The 23,109-nt window shown below is 42.0% G+C and overlaps 1 protein-coding gene across 2 annotated transcripts in view; it reads right to left on the reverse strand.

Moving 5' to 3' along the window:
* Positions 1-23,109, reverse strand: part of CHD6 (chromodomain helicase DNA binding protein 6) — a 199,830-nt gene that overhangs the window by 40,001 nt on the left and 136,720 nt on the right. For both annotated transcript variants that reach the window (XM_012455000.3, XM_012455001.2), the window contains exons 18-25: positions 13,317-13,481; positions 11,865-12,044; positions 10,689-10,799; positions 8,811-9,013; positions 7,899-8,098; positions 7,020-7,179; positions 3,240-3,329; positions 1,004-1,107 (exon numbers count right to left, since the gene is read on the reverse strand). In XM_012455000.3, the coding sequence (XP_012310423.2) occupies positions 1,004-1,107; positions 3,240-3,329; positions 7,020-7,179; positions 7,899-8,098; positions 8,811-9,013; positions 10,689-10,799; positions 11,865-12,044; positions 13,317-13,481 (1,213 nt within the window). The remainder of the gene's footprint in view (positions 1-1,003; positions 1,108-3,239; positions 3,330-7,019; positions 7,180-7,898; positions 8,099-8,810; positions 9,014-10,688; positions 10,800-11,864; positions 12,045-13,316; positions 13,482-23,109) is intronic.

Below are 23,109 nucleotides of genomic sequence, written 5' to 3' on the forward strand. Positions count from 1 at the left end.
CCAAAGGCAGAGTAATATGGGAGAGTGGAATAGCACCCAGCACCTATTATGTACCAAGCACTGTTCTAGGTGGTCTACATTTAATGTAATATTTAATCTTTAAATAACCCCTAGGTAGGCTGTTTTGATACTATACCTTCTCCATTGTATATGTGAGAAAATAAGTCAGAGAAGCTTATGACTTGCCCAGTGACACACATTTAGTAAGTAGTGAAGTTGATAGCTAAAGCCAGGTATACCTAACTCTTTTCACTTTAAACCTTGCTCCTCATTTAAAACTTTCTGTCGATTCACCTGGCAGGGAAGGTGTGTATCAGGCATACTATGGGTGACCATCACTTGACACTTTCATCATTCATTTTAATGGCTGGCAGCTGGCTGAAAGCAAGGGCAGCTGTTTAAAAACACTGCCAGAGGTGAAGAAAGGAGGCACTTACTTCAGTTTTTCCAAGTGTTTAGAAAACCTCTCAGTCCCCTTTAGTTGCTTGATTACCATTTTTAAAAAAGATCATCTACTTTATCTTCTATGCTTAGTTTTTAAAATGCCAATGGTGTAAAAGTATACACTAGGAATAAGTAGATTATCTAGAATGACCTTAGAATTCTACATATATATGAAATGTTGAAACTCAGCATTTCCCACCATTTATTTACTCCTTCATTCAAGAAACAATGGGTGCCTACTAGGTGCCAGGCACTGGAACTATTAGAGGCAGCCACATAACTGACAGCATGGACAGGCAAGGGAGGAATATACACATCAAACAGGTTCTTTGTGGCCTGAATGTTTCCTAATAATACAATATTCATAGTATTATTGTGAGCCATATATTTATCTGGTGGAAATTCCAAGGGGGCAGTTGTGAGGGTCTACCCTCTAAGATGAATGTGTAACAGAATGATGGAGTTCTGCAGAAACATGCTGAGTTTAGTCAGAGCGCTTGAACTCATCGTTCCTGGGGGAAACTGATCCAGAAGGGAACACCTTCAGAGAAATACATACCATGCTTGAACACACCAATGAGAAGGGACTTATCGGCCTCAGCATCCCACCAATCCACGGGGATCTCCATGTAGTCGATGTCAGGCAGAGGCACATCCAGCTCCCTAGGGAAGGAAGGGCGTAGACTCAAAACAACACAAAAGCTACTGGCCCAACCCTGGTATTAAGCCACAGTCCTAGTTACATGCTGAGATGCTAAAGTAACAATAAACAAAAGGGTTAGGAAGGCTGTGGGTCACTGTTTCTCAACCAGGGCTTTGCATCAGAATCACTTAGGGAGTGATTTAAGCATAAGTACTTGATCTCCGGGCTCTACCTTTGACTGACTGAGCCAGTTACACAGTCTTGAAGCACCTCTTGGAGAACCCAATCTCAGTTGGTCTAGGGTGGCATCTTGAGATCCACATGTATGGAGTTCTGATGTGCACCTCATGTGAACCACAGCAAAGGCCACTGATATATTGGACCTCTGAAGGCAGAACTTCCCCAAACAGTTGAATTCATACATGATTGAATGTTTAAGACAGTGGCCAAATCATCTTGGCTCAGTATGTTGCCTCAACAAGTAGAGATCTTAAGCACCATTTGAGAACAAAAGTCCACACTGGAACAACTGGGGATATCAGGAGGGCCTTTCAGAGGCTGACTGCCATAACGGGTGGCACCTCCTGGCAGTGGTCTATTAGGTCAAAATTGATCAGAAACTGCATTGCTCCTGGCCAAAGGGATGCACATAACTCACTCTAGGGCACAGACATGCAGGTATTAGCCCCTCTCTGAGTTTCTGTCCATGTTTTGAGAGCTCACATACACCCTAAGTTCATTATCTTCCTTCAACTGAGTATAGTCCCTTGCTCTTTAAAGTTTTGGGGTTTAGGGAATAGCATGTACCTGGATGGCTCCTCCCTCTCCCTCCAGCTGCCTATGAAGTTTCTTCTATCAGGCTCTTACTATGACACAGGACTGACTGCTCTTTGCCAGGCCCAGCTCCCTCTGTAGGGATAGTGTTTCCCGGCCCTCACCTTTCTGGTACCCAAGGCTCTGCCTGCACAGAGCCATGGCTGAATGACTTTTCTGGAATGAACTGCTGTTCATGCCTTGTGGCAATTTCTCCACAATAAGATACTCAACCTGAATAGGATAGTGAGAGATAGAGGAATGCAGAGGAAGAAAGAGGGTGGGCAGCGGACTTTTTCTCTCTGTGTTCTACCCAGCTACCACCTATGACTTTCTACACATAACAGAGTAAATTCAGAGTACTGCTGCCAGGTAACACCTGATGGAAATAATCAGGCTGAATTCTGCTGCATTTATATGACTCAAATTGAATCTATCTACCAAAACACATAGACTCCCTGTCCCTTCTGGAAATTACAATAGTGACTCTGGAAGGCATAGAAAGTGATAACAGTTGCTGAGAGGCCTGGCTCTGATTACAAGTTGCCCCATGGGTAGGGTTGTCTATGTCCCTCTTTCTTACTTTAGTGCTCCTATGACCCCTAAAGACACCAGCATTGCTCAGTGGAAATCAAGAGAAAGAAGAAACCATGTCCCCAGCTAATCTCAACACAAAGTCCAAATATCAGCACTCTTGGTATTCTCTTAGAATGACAGGCGTGCACAGAGCTAGCAAACTGCACTTGGTGATCCCATCTATAAACTGGGACTTTCTGACAGCTTTATTAAGTGGCCGCTGAGAACCTAGTAGCCTCACTTTTGGAAATCTTGAGATACTCCCACAGGATTCTATAGTTTTTAAAACACTAATTTGCAAAACTAACATGCAACAAATCAAATAGGCCGCACATATTATTAATATGATTAGCAAATAAAGGAAGTATGTATATGAATACTAAGGCCAACAATGGGATTCTGGGTAAAACTTCCAGTCTATACATGTCAGATCAGGAACCGATACTAATTCTACTGTAATCACTTAAGGTACAGAAATGACTGTTTTAAAAGAAAATTTACAACACTTTTGAGGGAAATAAAATGAACTAACTCACCAAGGGCTAGGTTTCTAAGAAATGGTTTTCTCCTTTATTTTATTTGTAGATGACCTGATGAATTGTCCTTACTCTACTTGCCTGTTCTCCCATCCGGGTCACTGGTCCTGGGCAAGGAGTAGGAGGAACATGGGCCTCTTTAAGCACAGGCAAGTTTGGCCAGCTCCATGAATAGGCACTTTATATCAATTCTTTAACGTTGATATGTTAAGTTTGATTTGTTTTACCTGGCAGGAGTTCCTTCAAACGCTTTCTCAGCTGCTTCTCCCAGGATTTCAGCTTTTAGATAGTACAGCATCCGGACTCGCAGAAGTACTCTATTAAAGGTGAACACATTAATGAAAACAAATTAGAACCTGTAACTGTCTGTGAACCACATCCCCAAGTTAACACTGGGAAATTCTGGGCATTCCCATGTAGTTAATATTATGAAGTAATAGAAGAGAAGGTACAAGAAAAACAAAACACTATGGCAGACATTATTGTGATCATTCCCATTTTACAAAAGAAAATGACTGCATCAGTTATCTGTGAGACCATCCTGTGAGCCATAGTGGGCAGCAGGAACAGACAGCGCTTCCCATCTTTAAGAGTACTCATCCCTTCCATGCGGCCACAGTGACCTCTTAGGCAGAATGGGCTTCCAAGAGGCCAGCTACTGAAAAGTGAGTAAGGTGAACAGTGGTGCTTTCGAAGTTTCACTTGTACACAGTTAAATGAATAAAGGCAGTTGTCTATTTTTCATGGAAATGTATCTTCCCTTCTGAGGTGCTCAATTCATTTTTATTCTGTATGGACCATACTCAGGCTCCATGGGAATGCATCAAACATGTCTCAGACAAACCAATTAAGCAAGTATTTGTTGGACAACTACTATATGCCCTGCATCATGCTTGGTGCTGTAGGTATATAATAAAAGTAAACAAATTCAACCCTGTTCTTGAGGAGGCTACAGCAGTCTAGTTGTGAAATGACACCAGCCATGAAAAGAAAGCACAGGAGATAACAGTGAGGGCCCAGGTTCAATGCGTGTAAAAACAGGGTAAAAGGAAGGGTAGGCAGACCGTAGACCAGACCATAGGGCAGACCACTTTGAAGGAATGCTTCCTATTCAGGGACATAAAGAGGTTTAGAAGAATGCTTGTAATTCGCTCAATACCAGCCAGAAATGAAGGCTAGACATTAAAAATGAAAGCCCATTTACATAAGCTTATATAAGAACTGATCTGCAAATAAATTGTTTAAAAAGGGATCAAACAGTATGTACCACAGATATTTTAAGGATGGAAAAAAAGTGTCTGTACATTCACATATGCTGGTACATGAACTGAGTATCTTTGGAAGAACCAGGTTAACAGTGGTTGACTCTAGAGATGACAACAGGGGAAGTGGAGGTGGGAGGAAAACTTACTTTTCCTTACTTTTGTTTAAGAGATTCTAAACACATATATGTACTACCTATTCAAAAGAAGTTAACATTGAAGGGTATGTACTATGGTTTGAATGTGTCCCCCAAAAGTTCGTGTGTTAGAAACAATTGCCACTGTAACAATATTAAGAGGTGGGACCTTTAGAAGTGATTGGGTCAAGAGGGCTCTGCTCCCATGAATGGGTTAATGCTGTTATGACAGGAGTGGATTCCTGATAAGGAATAAGCTCAGCCACATTTTCTCTATGTATCCCATGCAGACTTGCCATGTGATACCTTTCACCGTCAGATGACCCTTGCCCACAAGCTGGCATCATGCTCTTGGATATCCCAGCCTGCAGAGCCATGAACCAATATCCAGTCTGTGGTATTCTGTTATAGCAGCAGAAAATGGACTAAGACAAAGGGATTGAGGCCTCTAACAAAGCATAACTTCTATCTATTAAATCTGGGTAGACAGTGCCACTGTGGGCTCAAGTTATAGGTGGAAACACATAAAGTTAGAACTTACAGATTGGAAAGAACCCTTGTTATCTCTGGTATACCATTTCTCATCTCAACTTCAATCAACTCAAATAATTCTGAGATTTTTTTTTTTTTTAGATGGAGTTTCGCTCCTGTTGCCCAGGTTGGAGAGCAATGGCGTGATCTTGGCTCACTGCAACCTTCCCATCCTGGGTTCAAGCGATTCTCCTACCTCAGCCTCTAGAGTAGCTGGGATTGTAGGTGCCTGCCACCACATCCGGCTAATTTTTTGTTATTTTTAGTAGAGATGGGATTTCATCATGTTGGCCAGGCTGGTCTTGAACTTCTGACCTCAGGTGATCCACCTGCTTCAGCCTCCCAAAGTAAGCCACCCTGCCCGGCCTGTTTTTTTTTTTTTTTTTCAAAGCCCAGAGAATAAGAACTCTTAAAAATTTACAACCACTGCCAATCCTTATTTGTAAATGGTAGTAGCTGACAGCCTCCTTAGTAAAAACTGAAACAGAATGTCAGAGTTCTGCCTGCTGAGACTTAGCTCAATTAGAGTAGGGCTTTCCTGAAAATATAAGACAGGGAAAGCTGTTTCCATTTCTATAAAGAGAAACAAATGTGTTGACGTCTGACAATATCTGCAACATGAGAGAACAGAATTTAAAGCCAACAGTATTCAATTTTCCTCCGAATGGAAGGGAAATCAATTCAGAGGAAGGATGGGCAATTCCTCATAGACAGCCCCCTCCTCCCAGCTGGTGTCTGAACTCAAAGGGACACACAGCTGGAGCAGGTGTGAAACACCCTTGGTTTAGCCAAAGAAAACAACCCATTAATATTTTGGGTGGTGACATATCCTTTTTTCTTTTTAAAAGTATTTTACTGATATAAAATATACTTCCATAAAGTGCACACTGCACAAACGTATAGCTTAAAGAATTCCTACAAACAAAACATACGTGTATACTCAGCATTCAGATCAGGAAGCAGAATTTTTTCCCTTAAGTCCTGTTGGTATTCCCTTCCAGTTACTATCCCACCCCGAGTGGATAACCATTATCCTGTCTGCTATTAGCTTGGATTTGAAAGAATGCTAGTTAAGTTTGTAAAGTTTCTTTTGATGACAATTTCATGGCTGAAATAATATGGTGGTAATAACGATATTTTGAGTGCTTACTGCTGTCTCTGAAGAACCTGTACTTTCATGTACAATAGCTTTTATTACACTATTGGGCATGAAACTTATCTTCAAATATTTGAGATGATCAAGAGAAAGGATTATACTTTATCTGTAAAAGAAAAAAAAACCCCACAACCCAACAACTACAGAATAATTAAGAAGATGTTACAGGGAGGCAGGAAAACCCAAGCAAAAGCTCTTAACCTATAAGGTAATAAACTCTTGATTACCAGAGGTGTGCAACCAGAGGCCCTCACACTGCCTATCAGGAATGCTGGAAAGATAACTCTTGCATGACCTTGACATGAATTAGATAGTTTCCAAGGGTCAGATACATTGCACAGTGATGCAAATATCCACATGCAAACTTGCCATTGTTTTGTCGCTGAATGCCCTAACACCCTAAGACTAAACTACATATGAACAAAGTTTCATTTTCAATCACTGTTTTTTTGCTATCTCCACCCCACCCAACCCCAGCTGTTAGCCTACAGATACAAAGAATACTATCTCAAATGCATGCCTTTCAAATAACTGAAGGCCATGAATGGCAACAGCAAACTGGAAGAGGAGGCTGAGAGTAGCAGCGACCAAGGCCAATGTTCTGCCCTTGTTAATGTGACCTCAGGAGCAGAGGATGACCTGACTGGTTTCTGAGGGTCAAAACAGAAAAATCCTCAGGGGTATATATAATGCAATGGCAGAGGGGCCAGGTTCTGTGGGAGAACAGAAGTATTGTTAAAGGAGTTACAGGAGCTGTAACATGAATTCTGACCCACTTTAGACCACAGATAACACATCTGGTCTTTCTAGACCTTACATGGAAGTAGCACAAGAGCATGAAGTGGTCTCCCTGTGGGATTTCCAGGAATTGAAGCAGTCTGAGCCAGGCTGCCACCAGGGTATGGGAGGGGGCACACTCACTTGTTGCAGTGCTGTTTGAGGTGTTTCTTATAGCCATCATCATGCAAGACCACCTCGGGGTTGCAGGTGGCCAGCCAATCTGCATCCTTTAGCTCTGGGATTAGCAGCTGGTTCTTTGTCTTCTTCCCCTTCCTCCCTCTGGGGACTGGGGCAGACAAGCCTGAAACAGAAAGACAGCATAGGGCAAGTGGATGAGCCAAGGGGGGTTAAACATGGGTTTCAGGACAGAGCCGGGTTGGGGAAAGAACAGAATTGGGCTGTGGTCTGGATGGCAGACCCTACTCCTCAGCCCATAGGTAGTGCTGGTGGGAAGGCCATGCACCTGGTCTCCTCCTTAGTAAACTCCAGGACCATTTAGTCAGTAATATTTCCCAGGTACCCTGTGGAGATTAAGGAAGGTGTAACATAACCTGTGGCCTTTGGGAACTTACAACCTGGCTGGGAGAAAAGGAACATTTGACTTGAAACTTCAAGGGGTGTGTTGGTCAAGGACAGGGAAGAAGGAGTGTGGCATAAGAGAAAGCACAGACAGAGGTGGGAAAGGGACAGGACGGTGAAATGCAAAAGGCAAGTCACAGAGCACAAGGCGTGTGTCCCTAATTCAGAGGTGGAACTTGCGTGAGATTCAGGTTTGTGGGCAGGTCTGGATGTGGGAAACTTTAAGAGGGCCCAGTTGTACTTAAACAAAATATCACAGGTAGTAACATGGGGAGATTCTGAGGCAGAACTGAAAGCATCATCTTTTCCCAATGGTAACATTCTGAAAAACACCCGAGAAAGAGAAGTCCCCTAAAGCACAGCCACACAGCCCCACAGAGAAAGACAGAATGAAGTGCATGGGAATTTGTGCTTCTTAGGCGTGGCCCTGCCACCTCTCACCTGAGTGGTTTTGGAGGGTCTGGGCCTGCCCATCTTTGGTAGGTGTGATCAGTTCCCAAATGAAGCTCTTGATCTTCTCATCCCCCTTATAATGCTTGACACAGTACACCAAGAGGGCACGGCAAATCATTTCCATGTCCTTCTCGTTCAGATGCCACTTGAATCGGCCATGAGTCAGGATGTCCTTCCACCGGCCCCAGCTGACAGTGGACATACAGACAGGTATTGGAAGGACGGGCCAGGCCATGCATGCAGCCTCCCCATAGAAGGAGAAACAAGAGCCATATATGATTTTTGTTCTCTGTAGGTCTGTTAATCATCCCGAGGGCTTTGTCCTGGAAGGCCTTTGAGGACCACCGGACTGTGGCACACCAAGTATCACTAAGGTGACCTGGATGTTGGACACTGAGTGCTTCATATGGCCACTACAATGTTAAAGAGGGAGGAACCAAAATACTGGGAGCAGGGAATAAATTTGGAATTAAAAGAGTCCAGCAGCACTATTCAAAAGCAATGATGAGCTCATAGAAGCTGAACTTTTGATTTCTACCAGAGTCAAAGCCCTGCACGAATCATGCCTTGACTATAAAATCTATTGTGTGGACTCCTTATATATCCTTGAGGGATGAGGGGAAGCGGGAAATCAGTACCAGACAGCAAATTAGTACCAGAGATTTTCTGTGACAAATGTGTATGAGAAAATCATGGCACATCTGCATTGTGGTTGCAGAGCACACGGTGGCTGAGAGGGATTCTGGGCAGAAAGCACAGTGCTCTCTTGCTCCAACAGATCCCCCTTTGCCCTGTAATTCCAGAGGGGACTGGAGAGACATCCTAGACAAATCTCAGGGACTGAAAAACAGAGGAGAACAAACAATAACAACAACAAAACCAAGCAGAGCCAATACCCACCCAAAGATGAGCAGGTTCTTCTCTACCCGGAAGCACTCAGCTCGGAGGTAGCGCCTGGCTTTGTCATTGAGGCGCCTGGATCTCGTGGGCCTTTCATCTGAGTCGCTGTCTAACTCTGAAAACTCCATGAGCTCGTCTTCCTCAAATGAATTGTAGTGTTTGGTCTGCTTTCTCACGCGAGGTCGGTCGATCACTAAGCTTTCCTGGAAATGGAGAGGACTACTGGGAAGAAAGTCCTCTTCTCTCTATTCCTATCACAATGCACAAGTGTATCCCCAGGACACATTTGGGAGAGAACATGCCCCTGTCTCATCCTCCAGCACAAAAGCCTCTTCCCTTCCCAGCACACTTGCTGTCTCCAAGACCACAGGACAAGCAGAGAGGATTCTCTGGGACTTGCTCAAGTTGGTGTGTTCCCTGGCCCCCAGTATTGCTCGTCACCATCTGCTGTTTCTGCAGTCATTCTACCCGGAGTGTGGGCAGGCAAGGTCCCCCCAGTGACCAAAGTGGTGGTCGGCTCTTGCCAAGGAAGACTGGAGTGGTGAAGCCCCAGCTGTTCTGCCCAGCATGCAGAGAGCAGTCTGCACTCTGGAGACAAGACAAGCCAGAGAATTCCATCTGCTCAGCAACTTTCTGAAGACAAACGCATATTCCTGCTTTATTTATCTGCCTTCTACTGGTTCTATCTACTAACCTTTTGCCTTTCACTGAAAATACCATCTCTAGCTCAGGAGCTTCCCTCACTCTGATGGCCCCCCTGGCCATTTGCTAGTCTTCACTGCTCCCTGCTCCTCACTTCTTCCCCCTATACCTCTTCCCCAAGCCAGGCTAACCTCCTGACTACTACTCCACATAGCCCAGATAGTGTCTGTCCAGTGTTATCCCTGCTTTGGTCACCGTGCTTCCCAACTCAGAAGGCTCCAAGTGCTTCTGCCTGGCTATAGGGCCACAGCACTTTCTTCCCCTGCTTGCACCCACTGTCCTGCATACACAGTAGCTTCTTGATTGTGACACTGTAAAACACTTAGAACTGGTTACTAAAGGGGAACAGAGGATCTTCTTAAAAGAGGAAAATCAGCATTTCTATTTATAGGAGAAAAGAAGGTAGATTAAGCAACCTGTGGTGGTTCTGGCTAGGTGCTGGTTACTAAACTACAAGCAGGGACTGTCTCCTGGGTTTGTGGAACCTTAAGTTCAATACTTACCTGAGAAGACACTCATCCTGAAGTGAGGTGACGGGGTCAGAGATGAAGGAAGGGAAACTAACATTTAAGGGATGCCTCATAGTGGGCTGGGCACTAGTGCCAGTTATATCCACAAATGTTATCTCATAACCCCACAGTGTGGGCCTCACCACCTCCTTTTCTACTCATCTCAGTGGGGGTCAAGTACTTCATCCAAAGGCATACTCTGGTTTCATTCCAAAGCCCATTCTCTTTCTCATGTTCAGAATGAAGAAAACATGAGACACTGAAAGAATGGAGGTAAAGCCAACAAACTTTTGTCACGCTTTTTTCCGTCTTTCTATTATGTGTGAAGTTTCTCTCACAGGAAGTGTTGAAATAGAAATAAAATGGTCACATGCCAGGGACAGAATGTTGGCTTGAGACAGAGACCTGAACTTGACCCATGTGTCCAGTTCCAGTTCTAATCGCCTTTGTCTAATTTCCCAGGTGCCCAACAGACTGGTCATTTAAAAATGACAACAGTTAAGATTTATTGAGTGTTGTCTATGTGCCAGGCATGTGTTAAGTATGGTACAAATATCATTTGAGAATCAAGACTCAAGAGTAAATAATAACTTGAGCTGTGTAGGAATTTATTGTCATGTATGACACAAGTGAATGTTCCATGGAATAAAATATTATTATGCTGTACCTTTTCATTCTTTGCTTCAGTGTCTAGTTCAGCTATTTTAGCCCATTTTTGCCAAAAGTTAGGATCATCTAAGGAAATATCTGTTCTGTTTCCTGAAGCCACAAAGCTAGCCTGTGAAGAAGACAAGAATTAACAAACTTTGCTTAAACATAGTACAAACTAATAAAACACCTGTGTTATTTCAAATACAGGAGAAACCTAAGTATATTATCTATTTGCATTCAAAACCAAAACCCTAACAGAGCTTCCAAAATGAATGTGAAAATCTCAAGGATATTCTTTTTTATTCATTTATTTTAAAGATTGGGTGTGGAAATTACAATTTCAACGGAAGGGATCATTTTTTTTGGAGCTCAAACTTAGAAGCAGGAAGGCAAACCCCAGAGACAATGGCAATGTACCACTTGGTGTCTAGTTCCCTATGAAAGAGTTAACTCTTACAAATTTTCTAGATTTTTCTTTTAGTGCAACAGTTACCAATGTCTGCTATAGAAAAGGTACTGGGGTGGGCAGTATGAAGTGTAGAAACAAGGGATAGTTTACCCATACTCTCCTTATAAACACAGAATATCCTACCAAAAATTTCCAGATGTTACCAAACAGGAGATTTAATCAAACAGATTACAAAGCTCACACAGGAATCAGCAGTGGCTGTGGTTAGGGAAACCTGAGAGTGATCTGCTAAGTTCTAAATACAGTGACCGAAACAGCAAAGGAAAGAGGCACCCAGACTAGAAGCTGAGAATTTTAAGTGAAATCTCTTTCCCATAAAATAAACAAACTACTTGCTTGAGTTTGGGGAATGGACTGTTCACTGGAGCTTCCACTCTCTAACGGTGATCAAGAAGTGCTCTATAAGGGAATCAAGATGTCCACTGGAAGGTTTCAGAGCAGTCCTTGCAAACCGAGCCAACTGAGAACAGAGCGTTTATTCTGTCTGTTAAAGATCAGCTCTCAAAGGTGAGGAGTGGCATTTTCTTTCTATAGCCCCTGACTCCCTATTCAGACTTCCTTCCTCTAAGGATCTATCTCTTCAGATAGTCACGCAGACTAAATGTGCAACCAATTTCAAGGCTTTGCATTCAGAAAAACAGAAACCCTGCTAATGGGTTTCAGAGAATAAACATTTTTTTTTCCTCTCCCACTCCCAACAGCTCTGGAGAGAAGGTCCTGTACCTTGGCAAAAGTGGACCCTTTCCCCTCAGACTGGATGGTGATGGTGTGGGTTCTCCTCTGCAGAATCTGGTCTATGTCTTCTTCACAGAACTTGGAGCCTTCATCTTCTTCGTCCATTAAGGCTCCATAAGCACCTTTCCGAAGTAAATCCTCCACCTCCATTTTTGAGAGCTGCTGTACCTGAACAGGTTACCAAAGGCTGCTCACAAAGTGGAAAATGTACAGGAGGAAAACAGCCCCAAAACTGGTCTTTGTGATTGAGTACATCGTTCCTCCATGAACTCTACATGTTATAAGAACAAACGACGTAGGCGACAAACTTCAGCTAATGAAAACCCAGATACGATACTCTGGGGAGGGCAGGCAGACAGTCCTCTATAGGCAGCTCTGCAGTAAAGCCCAGCACATGATCCAAGGTCCCTAACATTCTTCAGGATGTTGGTTATTATCAAATGTCACAAGCCACTAAAACTATGCAGCACTGAAGATGGTATTTTTGACATCTTTCTAGTTTACTTTGAGCCTGTACCTTTAAAAACCTCCAGATGTACCAAACAAGCAGAAGAACAATGATTTATTCATTATTAAATAAATACGTATATTAGTATTGGAAATGATGTCATTTCTCAGCTAAAAAAAAATTATCCCATGACAAATGTGATCTTCTCAACTCTTGAGGAAAACAGGAAATGGGGTTCCAAACACCCTCTTCTGGTTCTAATTAAGAATCTGGTTCTCTTTATATCAATCACAAGAGGGAATTCCATGACTCTCTGTATGACTAACTTGAAGTATTATACTTAGCAACATATGCATAGCTAAGAGGATACGAAACATCTGGACTAAAGACAACTCATTTAGAAGGTTTAAGCATCAATCTTTGATGCCCTGAGTTCAGAGATTAAGGAGATATTCTGCTTTGTTTGTCTATACTTTAAGACCATTTAAGAATCTTAGCTGCAATTCTTATCCCCCTAGAAAGGGAAAAATATTTTAACTGTCTTATTTCAAGCTGCTAATTTATTCATTCATTTACTTACCATCCAGCACCTTATGTCTTTTATGCCAAGCATTGTTAGGCGCTGAGGGGACATAGATAAAATCGGTCCCAGTCACTCTCAAAGCTCAAAGTCCGAGGTATGAGATAAGGCATAGTAACAAATACAGTGTTAAGATCTACTGGCTTCTAATGGGCATGGTTAAAACTTCTTTACTGATATGTCACACCATGCTGGGCAAACCTACCTCATAACTGCTTCTACGGATTTCCAGTATCCACTTAGAAAACACAGAGACCTGACTCTGAATACCCTGTTGTAGGGAATTACCCAACAATTATGCGAGGGCTGGCTCAATGCAGTGAAAGTAACCCTGAAACAGTGCTAAGAGAAGCCTGCCTGGGCTGTGTGACCAATGACCCTTAAGACTCCAGAGCAGGCCCATCACACTTACCCCATTGGTGCCACCCTTTCGGTTGATGTCCTGAAGAACAGCCTTGTCCAGCCCCAGCTTTAGGCTGGCCTTGTCAAACATCTCGCGCTCATAGGAATTTCGAGTGATGAGGCGATACACCTTCACAGCTTTGCTCTGGCCTATGCGGTGACATCGGGCCTGAGCCTGGGAAGAAGGAGGGTCATATGCATCATGTCACCATAAATATAACAACAGCAGCCCTGGGAATAGGGGAGTGCTTAAATGTCACGTGTGAGTGGCCAGCTCTCGGTCATGGGACTGATTTCAGAAGAGAAATCACACCCAAAAGTTGGCTGCCACCTCTGTGGCCACTCATTTCTTCTCCCATCGTGTACTGACTACTGTGCACCAGGGATAAAGCAATGAGAAGGACATGGTGTCCTCCCCACTTCCCCCGGCTATTGTCTGTGCATGAGTGGCACTCATTCCCAGGATGCTGTCCTGTACTCTTAGAAGATGGTTCAGAGCTGGTAGCACTTTAAAATTTTGCTATAGAAATTCTCAAACATACAAAAGCATATAAAAAAGTATAATGACTTCTTATGGACAATCTTGTTTTATTTTTACCACAATCCACCCTCCCAGATTGTTAGGAAGCAAATCCTAAGCGCCATACTGTTTCATCCTTACATATTTCAATACCCATTTCTAAAGATACCGACTCTTGTAAAATATATATTATCACCATTGCCACAGTTAAAAACAATTCAATTTCTGCTGTGTCACTGAATAGGTGCCTTTATTCCCTGCATTGTCTCTAAATTAGGAGTTGTACCTTAGAACTTGATCAGTCTAAGATTTGACTTCTGGCAAGAGTACTTCATAGGTAGTGTCTAAATGTCCATCAAGAGGCAAATGGTATCTGGTCATCTTTCTTCTGAATTGATGATCATTGCCTATATCTGTTAATTCATCAGGGGCTACCCTAATGTACAGTTCATGTAAGAGTGACAAGCTAGATCTTTGATTCTTTCTCTTTATTTAACGTTTCCAAAATAACATCCCAAAAAGAGATCCAATGAAATTTTTTATATTACTTCTTTATGGAATACAATGAAGGCATACATTTAAATACATCTGCCATGTTTCACTGCACTGCAGGGATTATTCTTATTGCTGTTCACGTCTGGCCCATGGCTGAGTTCTTTCAACATGACCTAGTCAAATGTGGAAAAAAGGAAGACTGGAATCAACTCTGTGGTATTTCAATGGACTGGAGGTATCAGTATGAACTCACGGTTAGGTGTGTGTGTGTATATATACATGCATATACATACACAGATACATAAATAGATATGAATATGTGTACATTTATGTTTGTTATACCAAAGTCTTTTGATAGTTCCTTTGCTTTCAATATATTCCATACTCCTCTTGTACAATTCCTGCCCAGACCTGGCTTCAGCCATTTTGTTTCCAGGAGTCCTAGTTTCTTTTGTCGGAATGTTTTTTCCCCCAAGAAAGCAAGCAGAGGGGTGATTACTGAGACTGAGAGGAAGGGGTGGCCTTGCCATGTGAGTGAGCCCTCCAGGTATCACTGGACACCCAGGGTCCTCACTTACCTTGGCCCAGAGCAGTAAGAAATGCGGCCCTTGCTCCTCTGTGAGTTAGTCGCAGAGCAAGACTGGAGCCTTGGATTCCTGCTCCTGCCCCATGATCTTGATCCTGGAGATCAGAATATCAAGCAATGGGGCCCCCGTGTCTGAGGCCAGGCTATTTAAGTTGGATTTGAAGTTACTGGGCCCATAGAAAGGGGGTGAGTCTAAGCAGGAATTCTATGTTTGCCCATAAGGGACTCACCTGGTACCGGAATCTCTGGATATGGCAGCCTCCACCCATTCCCTGCCCACATTCTTCCCCTAACCTCAAGGCTGAAAATGACACCAGAATTCCTATAACTTACTACTAAAGTGACTCAAAGACCGAGAAGCTCAGTAAGAGTATTGGGACAGAAGAAAGGCCACTGGGGTTGGGGGGTACAGGAAATGACTATCAGAGCAGGGCTAAAGGAAGGTAGATCCCAGGCACCTCCTGCTACTCGACCCACTATGTTACAGAGGTCCTCCTTGCAATAAGAAAGCTTGAAGTTCATCTTGGTGCCCCAAATTTGCATATGCTATGATACGCTTTGGCTGTGTCACCATCCAAATCCCAACTTGAATTGTATCTCCCAGAATTCCCATGTGTTGTGGGAAGGACCCAGAGGGGAGGTAACTGAATCATGGGGGCCAGTCTTTCCAGTGCTATTCTCATGATAGTTAAAGAATCTCATGAGATCTGATACATTTATCAGGGGTTTTTGCTTTTGCTTCTTTCACGTTTTTCTCTTGCTGCCGCCATGTAAGCAGAGCCTTTCGCCTCCTGCCATGATTCTGAGGCCTCACCAGCCAAGTAGAACTATAAGTCCAATTTAACTTCTTTTTCTTTCCAGTTTCTAGAATGTTTTTATTAGCAGTGTGAAAATGGACTAATATATCCTGGTTTACCAAGTTGTCCTTGGGGCAGAAGGGAAGGCAGAACTTGTTTTCTACTGTCACTTTCTTAGACTTAACAACGGTGGTCACTTACGGGGAGACCCAGACCCCACTGAGGAAGGAGCACAGGGCTGGCTGGCAAGAGCTTACATGTGAGGCCACCAAGCAGGGGCAGCAAAACAGACCCTGGGCTCTCTGTGCTCAGCAGGGCCACCAGGAAGACCAGAGCAAAGGTCTTCAGAGAGTGGGAACAGCTAATTTTTCCTCTCTCTGGCCAGGCTGTAGGGCAAGTGGCTAACAAACAGTCTAGTCATAGGTAGGAGTAGAAAACTTAAGAGACAACAATCTGGATGCCCTAGGGTTGGTCACTGCTACTAGAATGGTCATGGTTTCTAGGGCCTACTTAGTGGGCAAATATAGGAAGTGTTTGTGTCTATATGGTGTATATAAACATAGCATGAGACAAAATACAGCATGAGGTCATACTGATACTTTTAGTTCAAATTATGATTGAGGGATTTTAATTTCATCAACCTCACATCTCTATTTCTTTAATCATGTTGAAAAACTCAGTTTTCCACTACACCAATATCATTACTCATTTGATTTGTCCCATAATGTAATATTTTCAGAAAACCAAAACCATTACAATTGACTCAAAACATAATTACCAAAAACAATGCAAGATTTTTCTCTCCCTCAGCCACTTAGGGTTATATCCCACGAAGTATGTATAGTGTTTTAAATACACAGTTGAAAGTAGGTTTCTTTTCTGTAGTTGCAGGGTTAACAATCCTGAAACTACTTTCTGTTTAATCTAGGATTCAGCAAATGAGTAAAGATGTTGCGGGTAGCAGGAGTAAGGGCTTTCACTGTTGGAGAAGGAATTATAAAAATGGAAAGGAGGAAAACGAAAATAAACTCTGTGGTGCTAGAATGAATTGGAGGTATCAGTGTTAACTCATGGCTAGGTTTACATGTGTATTTATACACACACATACATATACGTAAAGATACAGAAATAGATATGGATAGGCATGTTTATGTATGCACTTGTGTGTATACACACATATACAAATGAATGCATATATTTATACATATGCATATATCATAGTCTCTCTTTCTGTGTGTATTCCAGCTATGCCCACTGAGAAGGCCTAGAAGAAACATCATTGCAGTAGCAATGAACACACCTAATTCCTGAATCTTGATTTCTAAAAACCATTCTCCATACGACAGAGCCACAGTGTACTAGAGAAATGGCTAACTGTAGCTAGGACTGTGGTAGAGAAAGTACAGAATAAACTTGAAACATGTTACTGCGTCAGATGTAACAAAGTACTCAACGAATGAGGGAGACATATGAGAATAAAACTTAAAGCTTGAAGAGATTCCCACTGGCTAAGTCTAGAACTATACAAAGAGAACATCAAAATAAAGATAGTAATAGATTATAACTCACTGATTAAAAAAAGAACCCATGTATTCATATTGACAAAAATAAATAAATGGGAGGAAAAGGGAACACTCTTCCTTATAGTAAAATGCTAACTAACAAGTGCAGAGTGACAGTTAGAAAATCACCACTTTGTACCCATCATAGTGATAACCGATTCAGCCAAAAATAATAGATGCTAAAACCAATGGGTGAAACTTTGATGAGGAATAGATATAGTTCCAACGTATTTCTCCAAAATTACTTATTTTCAAAGGGAAAAACAGAAACTCTATAGTGGAGAAATCTGACAGACATCACTGTACTAAGTGATCAGAGTTACTATCATCAGACAAATGGACACCATGTTTTTCCTGATGTGATATATTGAGAAGATGTGTCAATTCTGTGGTGGTACTAAACCTAGATCCAATCCTCAAGAAATACAGACGAACCCAAACTGAGGGAAAACCTACAAAAAAAAACTGGCCAGTACTCTTCAAAAACTTGAAGGCCATAAAATAAAAAGAAAAACTGAGGAACTGACTGAGATTAAAGGAGACTAAAGAGACATGACAGCTATAAAAGACGTTGAAAGAAACGGTTAAGACTTGAATAGGAACTGTAGATTGGAGAACAATATTTTTATTTCTTGATTCTGAGAACTCAACCGTGGATATACAAGAGAAAGTCCCAGTAAACTACACACTGAAAGTATTTAGGGGACAAGGGGGCACAATGCCTGCAACTTACTCTCAAATACCTCAAACAAAAAGTGATGTGTCTACACATGTACTCAGAAAGAAAGGGACAGACACAAAGGAGAGAGTGAGAAAGAGCAAAAATGGTAGAGTCAATGAGGCAAAATATAAACAGAGTTTGTGAATCTGGATAAAGGGTACACTGGAGTACAAAATGAAATTATACAGAAATGAAAATGTATAAAAATATTAAATATAGACCCTTGAAATAATCCTTTTCTGTGAGTTATATGCTATTCACTTGATACACAGCTAGAGTCAATTGTTTCATTTTGCTTTTGAGTTTTAGGAATTGATGTTTCCCCCTCTTAATTTAACTACACTGAAGGAGATGGTGAAGAAAATAAACTTAGCAACTTTGGTAAACAGTATTTTGCTTATATTCCCATAATACTAAAGACCAAAAACCCCACTAGACCAATATTATATTCTGGTAAATGTATTTTCCACAAAATATGGGTTAGCAATTCTAAAACTACTTGATGTGTATAGTAGGATGAAATAAATGAGTAAATATACTGTGTTATGATAAAAGGCTTCATCCTGCCAGAGAAAGAAGTTACAAATAAGTAAGAGGAGACTATACATACTGTAACCAGAAAATTCGCTATGGATGAATATACACAGAATAAATATAGCTGTGTTGTATGAGTGCTTGTGTAAGTATACATACATCTGTTTCCTAGCTCCATGTACACAGAGGATCTAGAAGCAATAACGTTCCAGTAGCAGCGGGCATGCCTAGTAGCCAGATCTTGGTTTATAAATGCTATTCTCAAATAAAAGAAGCAAGGATCCTGGGAGAATGGTCAATTCCAAGGCTGGGGCAGGAAAAATGCAACATGGACGTGAACATCTCATGGTGCCAGAAAGTAAGAAGCACTCAAAAAACTATGGGAGAATTTCAAGAAGAAACACAGAAGCCAATGTGAAGGAACTACCAGTGGCCGAACCTGAACAACTTGAAAACAAAATAAATAATGAGTAAGGATTATAAAATAAAAGAAATATCTATGAGCCAATACTGATATAAATAAATGGGAGACAAAGGACAACTTTGTTATAGAATTCTTATTAATAAATGTAGAAAGAATGATGAGAATAAAAAATTACCATTAGCTAAACACCATGGTAATAATTTACTGAAAGCAAGAACCATTGATGGATGCTAAAATTAACGGAAAGAAGGAGAATGAGAAACAGGATAGAGCCTCAAAATAGCCACTCAGAGGATACTAATTTTTAGAGATTAAAAAGTTATTTTATGGTGGAGAAACTTGGCAGATGGCATGTTAACCAAGTAATCAAAGTTACATCATGACTATAAGATGTATTCATATAATGCATCCCCTGATATAACACACTGAAGAGGACATAGTGTGATTTCTATGATACTCTTGCCTAAAATACAAGAGTATCATAACCTCAAATCTCACCATTAAGAAAACATCAGGCAAACACAAACTGAGGAACCTTCCACAAAACAGCTGGTCAGTACCTTTCAAATGTGTCAAGGTCATGAAAGATAAGGAGTACCCTTCAAAAGTGTCAAGGTCATGAAAGATAAGGAAAGACAAAGGAACTGTCACAGACTGGAGAAGGTTAGGGAGTCATGACTTCTAAATGGAATGCAGATACTGGGCCAGAAAAAATATTCTTGTGAGAAACTAAAGGAAAATGAATAAGGTCTGTAGATTAAAGTGTATCATATCAATGTTGCTTTTGGTTTCAATCATTATATTATGGTTATATAAGATGTCAACATTAAGGGAAGCTGGGTGAAGGGTACATTGGAATTCTCCGTAATTTTTGCAACTTTTAAAAAAGTTTTAAAAAATTAATTTTGTTTTAATAACGAGGTAAAATACTTAAAATGGTTCTAAAGTCAAATACACAGAATGGCATATTTGGAAAAACTAGCTTCTTTCCCTGTCACTTCCAACCTGTTCTCTAAAGGTAACCATTTAAAAGCAAAGTTGATTTTAGTTTTATCCTTGGTAGGGAAGGGACAGATAGCTACAAAGACACACAGCCTTTTAAGATAAATGCTAACATACGATACAAACCTTTTCCACCTTATTTTTCCCCCCCTTAACAATATATACAGGGTACAATTCCATAGCAGGATATAGTGATATTCTTCATTCTTTTTTCAAAGCTGAATATACTATAGTTTATTCAATTAGTTGTCTATTGCTGAACAATGAGTTGTGTAGTCTGTGGCTACTGCAATTAGTTGCTGGGCCTTCTTTCTGTATGTTTAGCAGTAGCAAATCTGTTACTGGGAGACGGTTTGATGAAAAATTCTGGAAATTAAGTGATCAAGGTAAGTAATATGGTTTATGAGACCTTCAACGGAGCAATCTTATATGGCCATTAAGTACTGACCCTGATTTTTTTTTCTGGCTCATATGGTGTTGAGGGTAAATTACAAGAGGGAGTTGAAAAGTTCTGGGCAGAAGTCTGATAGAGGAGCCCTGCAGACACTGCTAACGGCCTTCGTGGCATACATCGCTCTTTCTTGCTCACTGCCAGAACCCTGACTCTTGTACAGGGCAGCAACATGTTCAACCAAAATCACTTCCAGACTCTGAGGGTTGGCCAGGTAACACAGTCCTAGACAATGAGGTGTAACAGAGCCTCCTGAAGATAAGTGCCAAAGTTCTGCTTTCCTGTAAAAACCAACATGCCTGCTTTCCTTATTTTTCCTTTCTGGGATGGAATCATGAGGCTATAAACCACACACACTGAGGATAGTGGAGGAAAAAGACAGAAGGAACCTGGGACTCTGATGACACTATGAGGTTGTCTTACTAGTCCTCAACTGCCTACCTCTGGACTTCTTGTTAACAGAGAAAAATAAACCCCTGTTTAGGAGAGCCGAGGCCACAAGCAGCTAAATTATATGGAAATAACTCTCCCAAGATGACTTACCTGAAGGACAATAGGGTGAGTCTCATCACATTTAAGAGACTCCTCATTTTATAGTCAAACCTCAAACCATTCTTTATTTTCCTAAGAGAACTCACCCAAAAAAAACCATGAGGTAGAGAAAGAAACATTCAGAAGTAGGGCCAGGAACTCAGATGAAGTCCAGAGGAAATGCATCAGCAAAGGTATAAATATAAAAACCTCTGGAGTAAAACACAACTAGGGGGCAGTGGTGCTACAATGTCCCACCCCTGATCTCTGGAGAAAGTTACAGAGCTCTAACCGTTTTTGGGCTTACAACTTGTTCTTTATTTTTTAATACATTTGGGGTGGACGAAAGCCAAAGAGAAATGAATAACGATGTTCTGACAATTAAAAACAAACAGGCTGGGTGTTGTGGTTCTTGCCCACCTTCCCAGCACCTTGGGAGTCTGACGCAGGAGGACTCTTGAGGCCAGGGGTCTGAGACCAGCCTGGGCTGTCAACATAGCAAGACCCTGTGTGGGATTCAATAAATCTGTCAGGTAAGTCAGTCAAGAACTGGCTGAGAACAGGAAGGGAAGATGAATTCACAGAATGGGAAAGGGGTGCTTTTGGGTATCTGAAAGGAGTTTTAAAAAAAAAGGACACTGACAAAGAGAGGCAGCAGGGTACTCAAAAGGAACTTGACTTACTCTGTTTGGGACTGGTGCTGTGTAGTAAGTGCCTGTCCCATCCTGTGCCTCCGGGGTGCCACCTGTTCACATTCTTACTCTACATGTTTATACTGTTTTCTCTGCCTGGAACATTCTTCCTTCTTATTTCATAATTTAAGATGTCATCTTCCTAGACCACTCTATCTAAATCAGGGCACCCAACTCCCATCATTCTTTTTTTTGAGACAGAGTTTTGCTCTTGTCATCCAGGCTAGAGTGCAATGGCACTATCTTGGCTCAAGGCAACCTCTGCCTCCAAGGTTCAAGCATTTCTCCTGCCTCAGTCTCCCGAGTAGCTGGGATCACAGGTGCCTACTACCATGCCCGGCTAATTTTTGTATTTTTAGTAGACATGGGGTTTCACCATGTTGGCCAGGCTACTCCTGAACTCCTGACCTTAGGTGACTCTCTGCCTTGGCCTCCCAAAGTGCTGGAATTACAAGCATGACCCACCACACCGGCCCCAACTCCTATCATTCTTATCCCCTTATTTTATTTTCTTTGCAGTAAATACTGCTCATCTGTAATTATCTTATTTTTCCTCATTTACTGTCTGCCTATCCCACTGAAATAACACTGTCAGTCTAGCTCACCGGTGTCTCTCCAATACTTTAAGTAACATCTGGCATGTCCCAGTGTTCAAGAGATAGTCACTGAATAAATGACTACACAGGAGAGTATCTGTGTATACATTTACAAATTCTTACTTTCTCACAGCAAAGAAAACTCAACAGGTGCAATCTTCCGAGCTCCAGACACACACACAATCAAGAAATAGGGGGTGTAGGCAGGAGTGGTGGCTCACTCCTGTAATCCCGGCACTTCAGGAGGCTGAGGTGGGTGGATCACTTGAGCTCAGGAGTTCAAGACCAGCCTAGGCAACACAGTGAAACCTCTTCTCTACAAAAAATACAAAAATTAGCCAGGCATGGGCTCGTGCCTGTAACCCAGCTATTTGGGAGGTTAAGGTGGGTGGAGGTTTCAGTGAACTGAGATTGAGCCACTGCACTCTACCCTGGACAATATAGCAAGATCCTGTCTTCTAAAAAATAAAATAAAATAAAATAAAATAAAATAAAATAAAAAAGATAAGAAATAGTGGGTGCAAGCAACATGGTGGCAGCAGAGGAAGAGGCACAGAGGCCCAACACCTCTTCCCCTCGGAGCGGTGTGGCAGGTTCCTAAGTCCTGCTTCTGGCAATCCTGGAAAGGGCCCTGGCTCCTCACACTGGACTCCCAATTCCTTTCCAAAATCCTGCAGACATGTAGCAGCTGCATTACCCTGTGGCTGTGCTCTTGGCCAGGACATCTGCTTCCACACTTTCTGAATTCTGCCTTCAGGGACCTTAGTGGCAGGAAGGACAGAGAACTGTGCAGCCCACCACTGTTATCTTGAACCATCTTCAACCCTAAGGAACTCTTGCCTCCAGTTGCAAAAAGTCCCCCAGAGAGTAAGCAGCAGAGGTACCATGGAAC

The sequence above is a fragment of the Aotus nancymaae genome, unplaced genomic scaffold (genome assembly GCF_030222135.1).
Source record: "Aotus nancymaae isolate 86718 unplaced genomic scaffold, 86718_ANA_hifiasm-v0.15.2.pri h1tg000029l, whole genome shotgun sequence".
Taxonomy (NCBI): Eukaryota; Metazoa; Chordata; class Mammalia; order Primates; family Aotidae; genus Aotus; species Aotus nancymaae.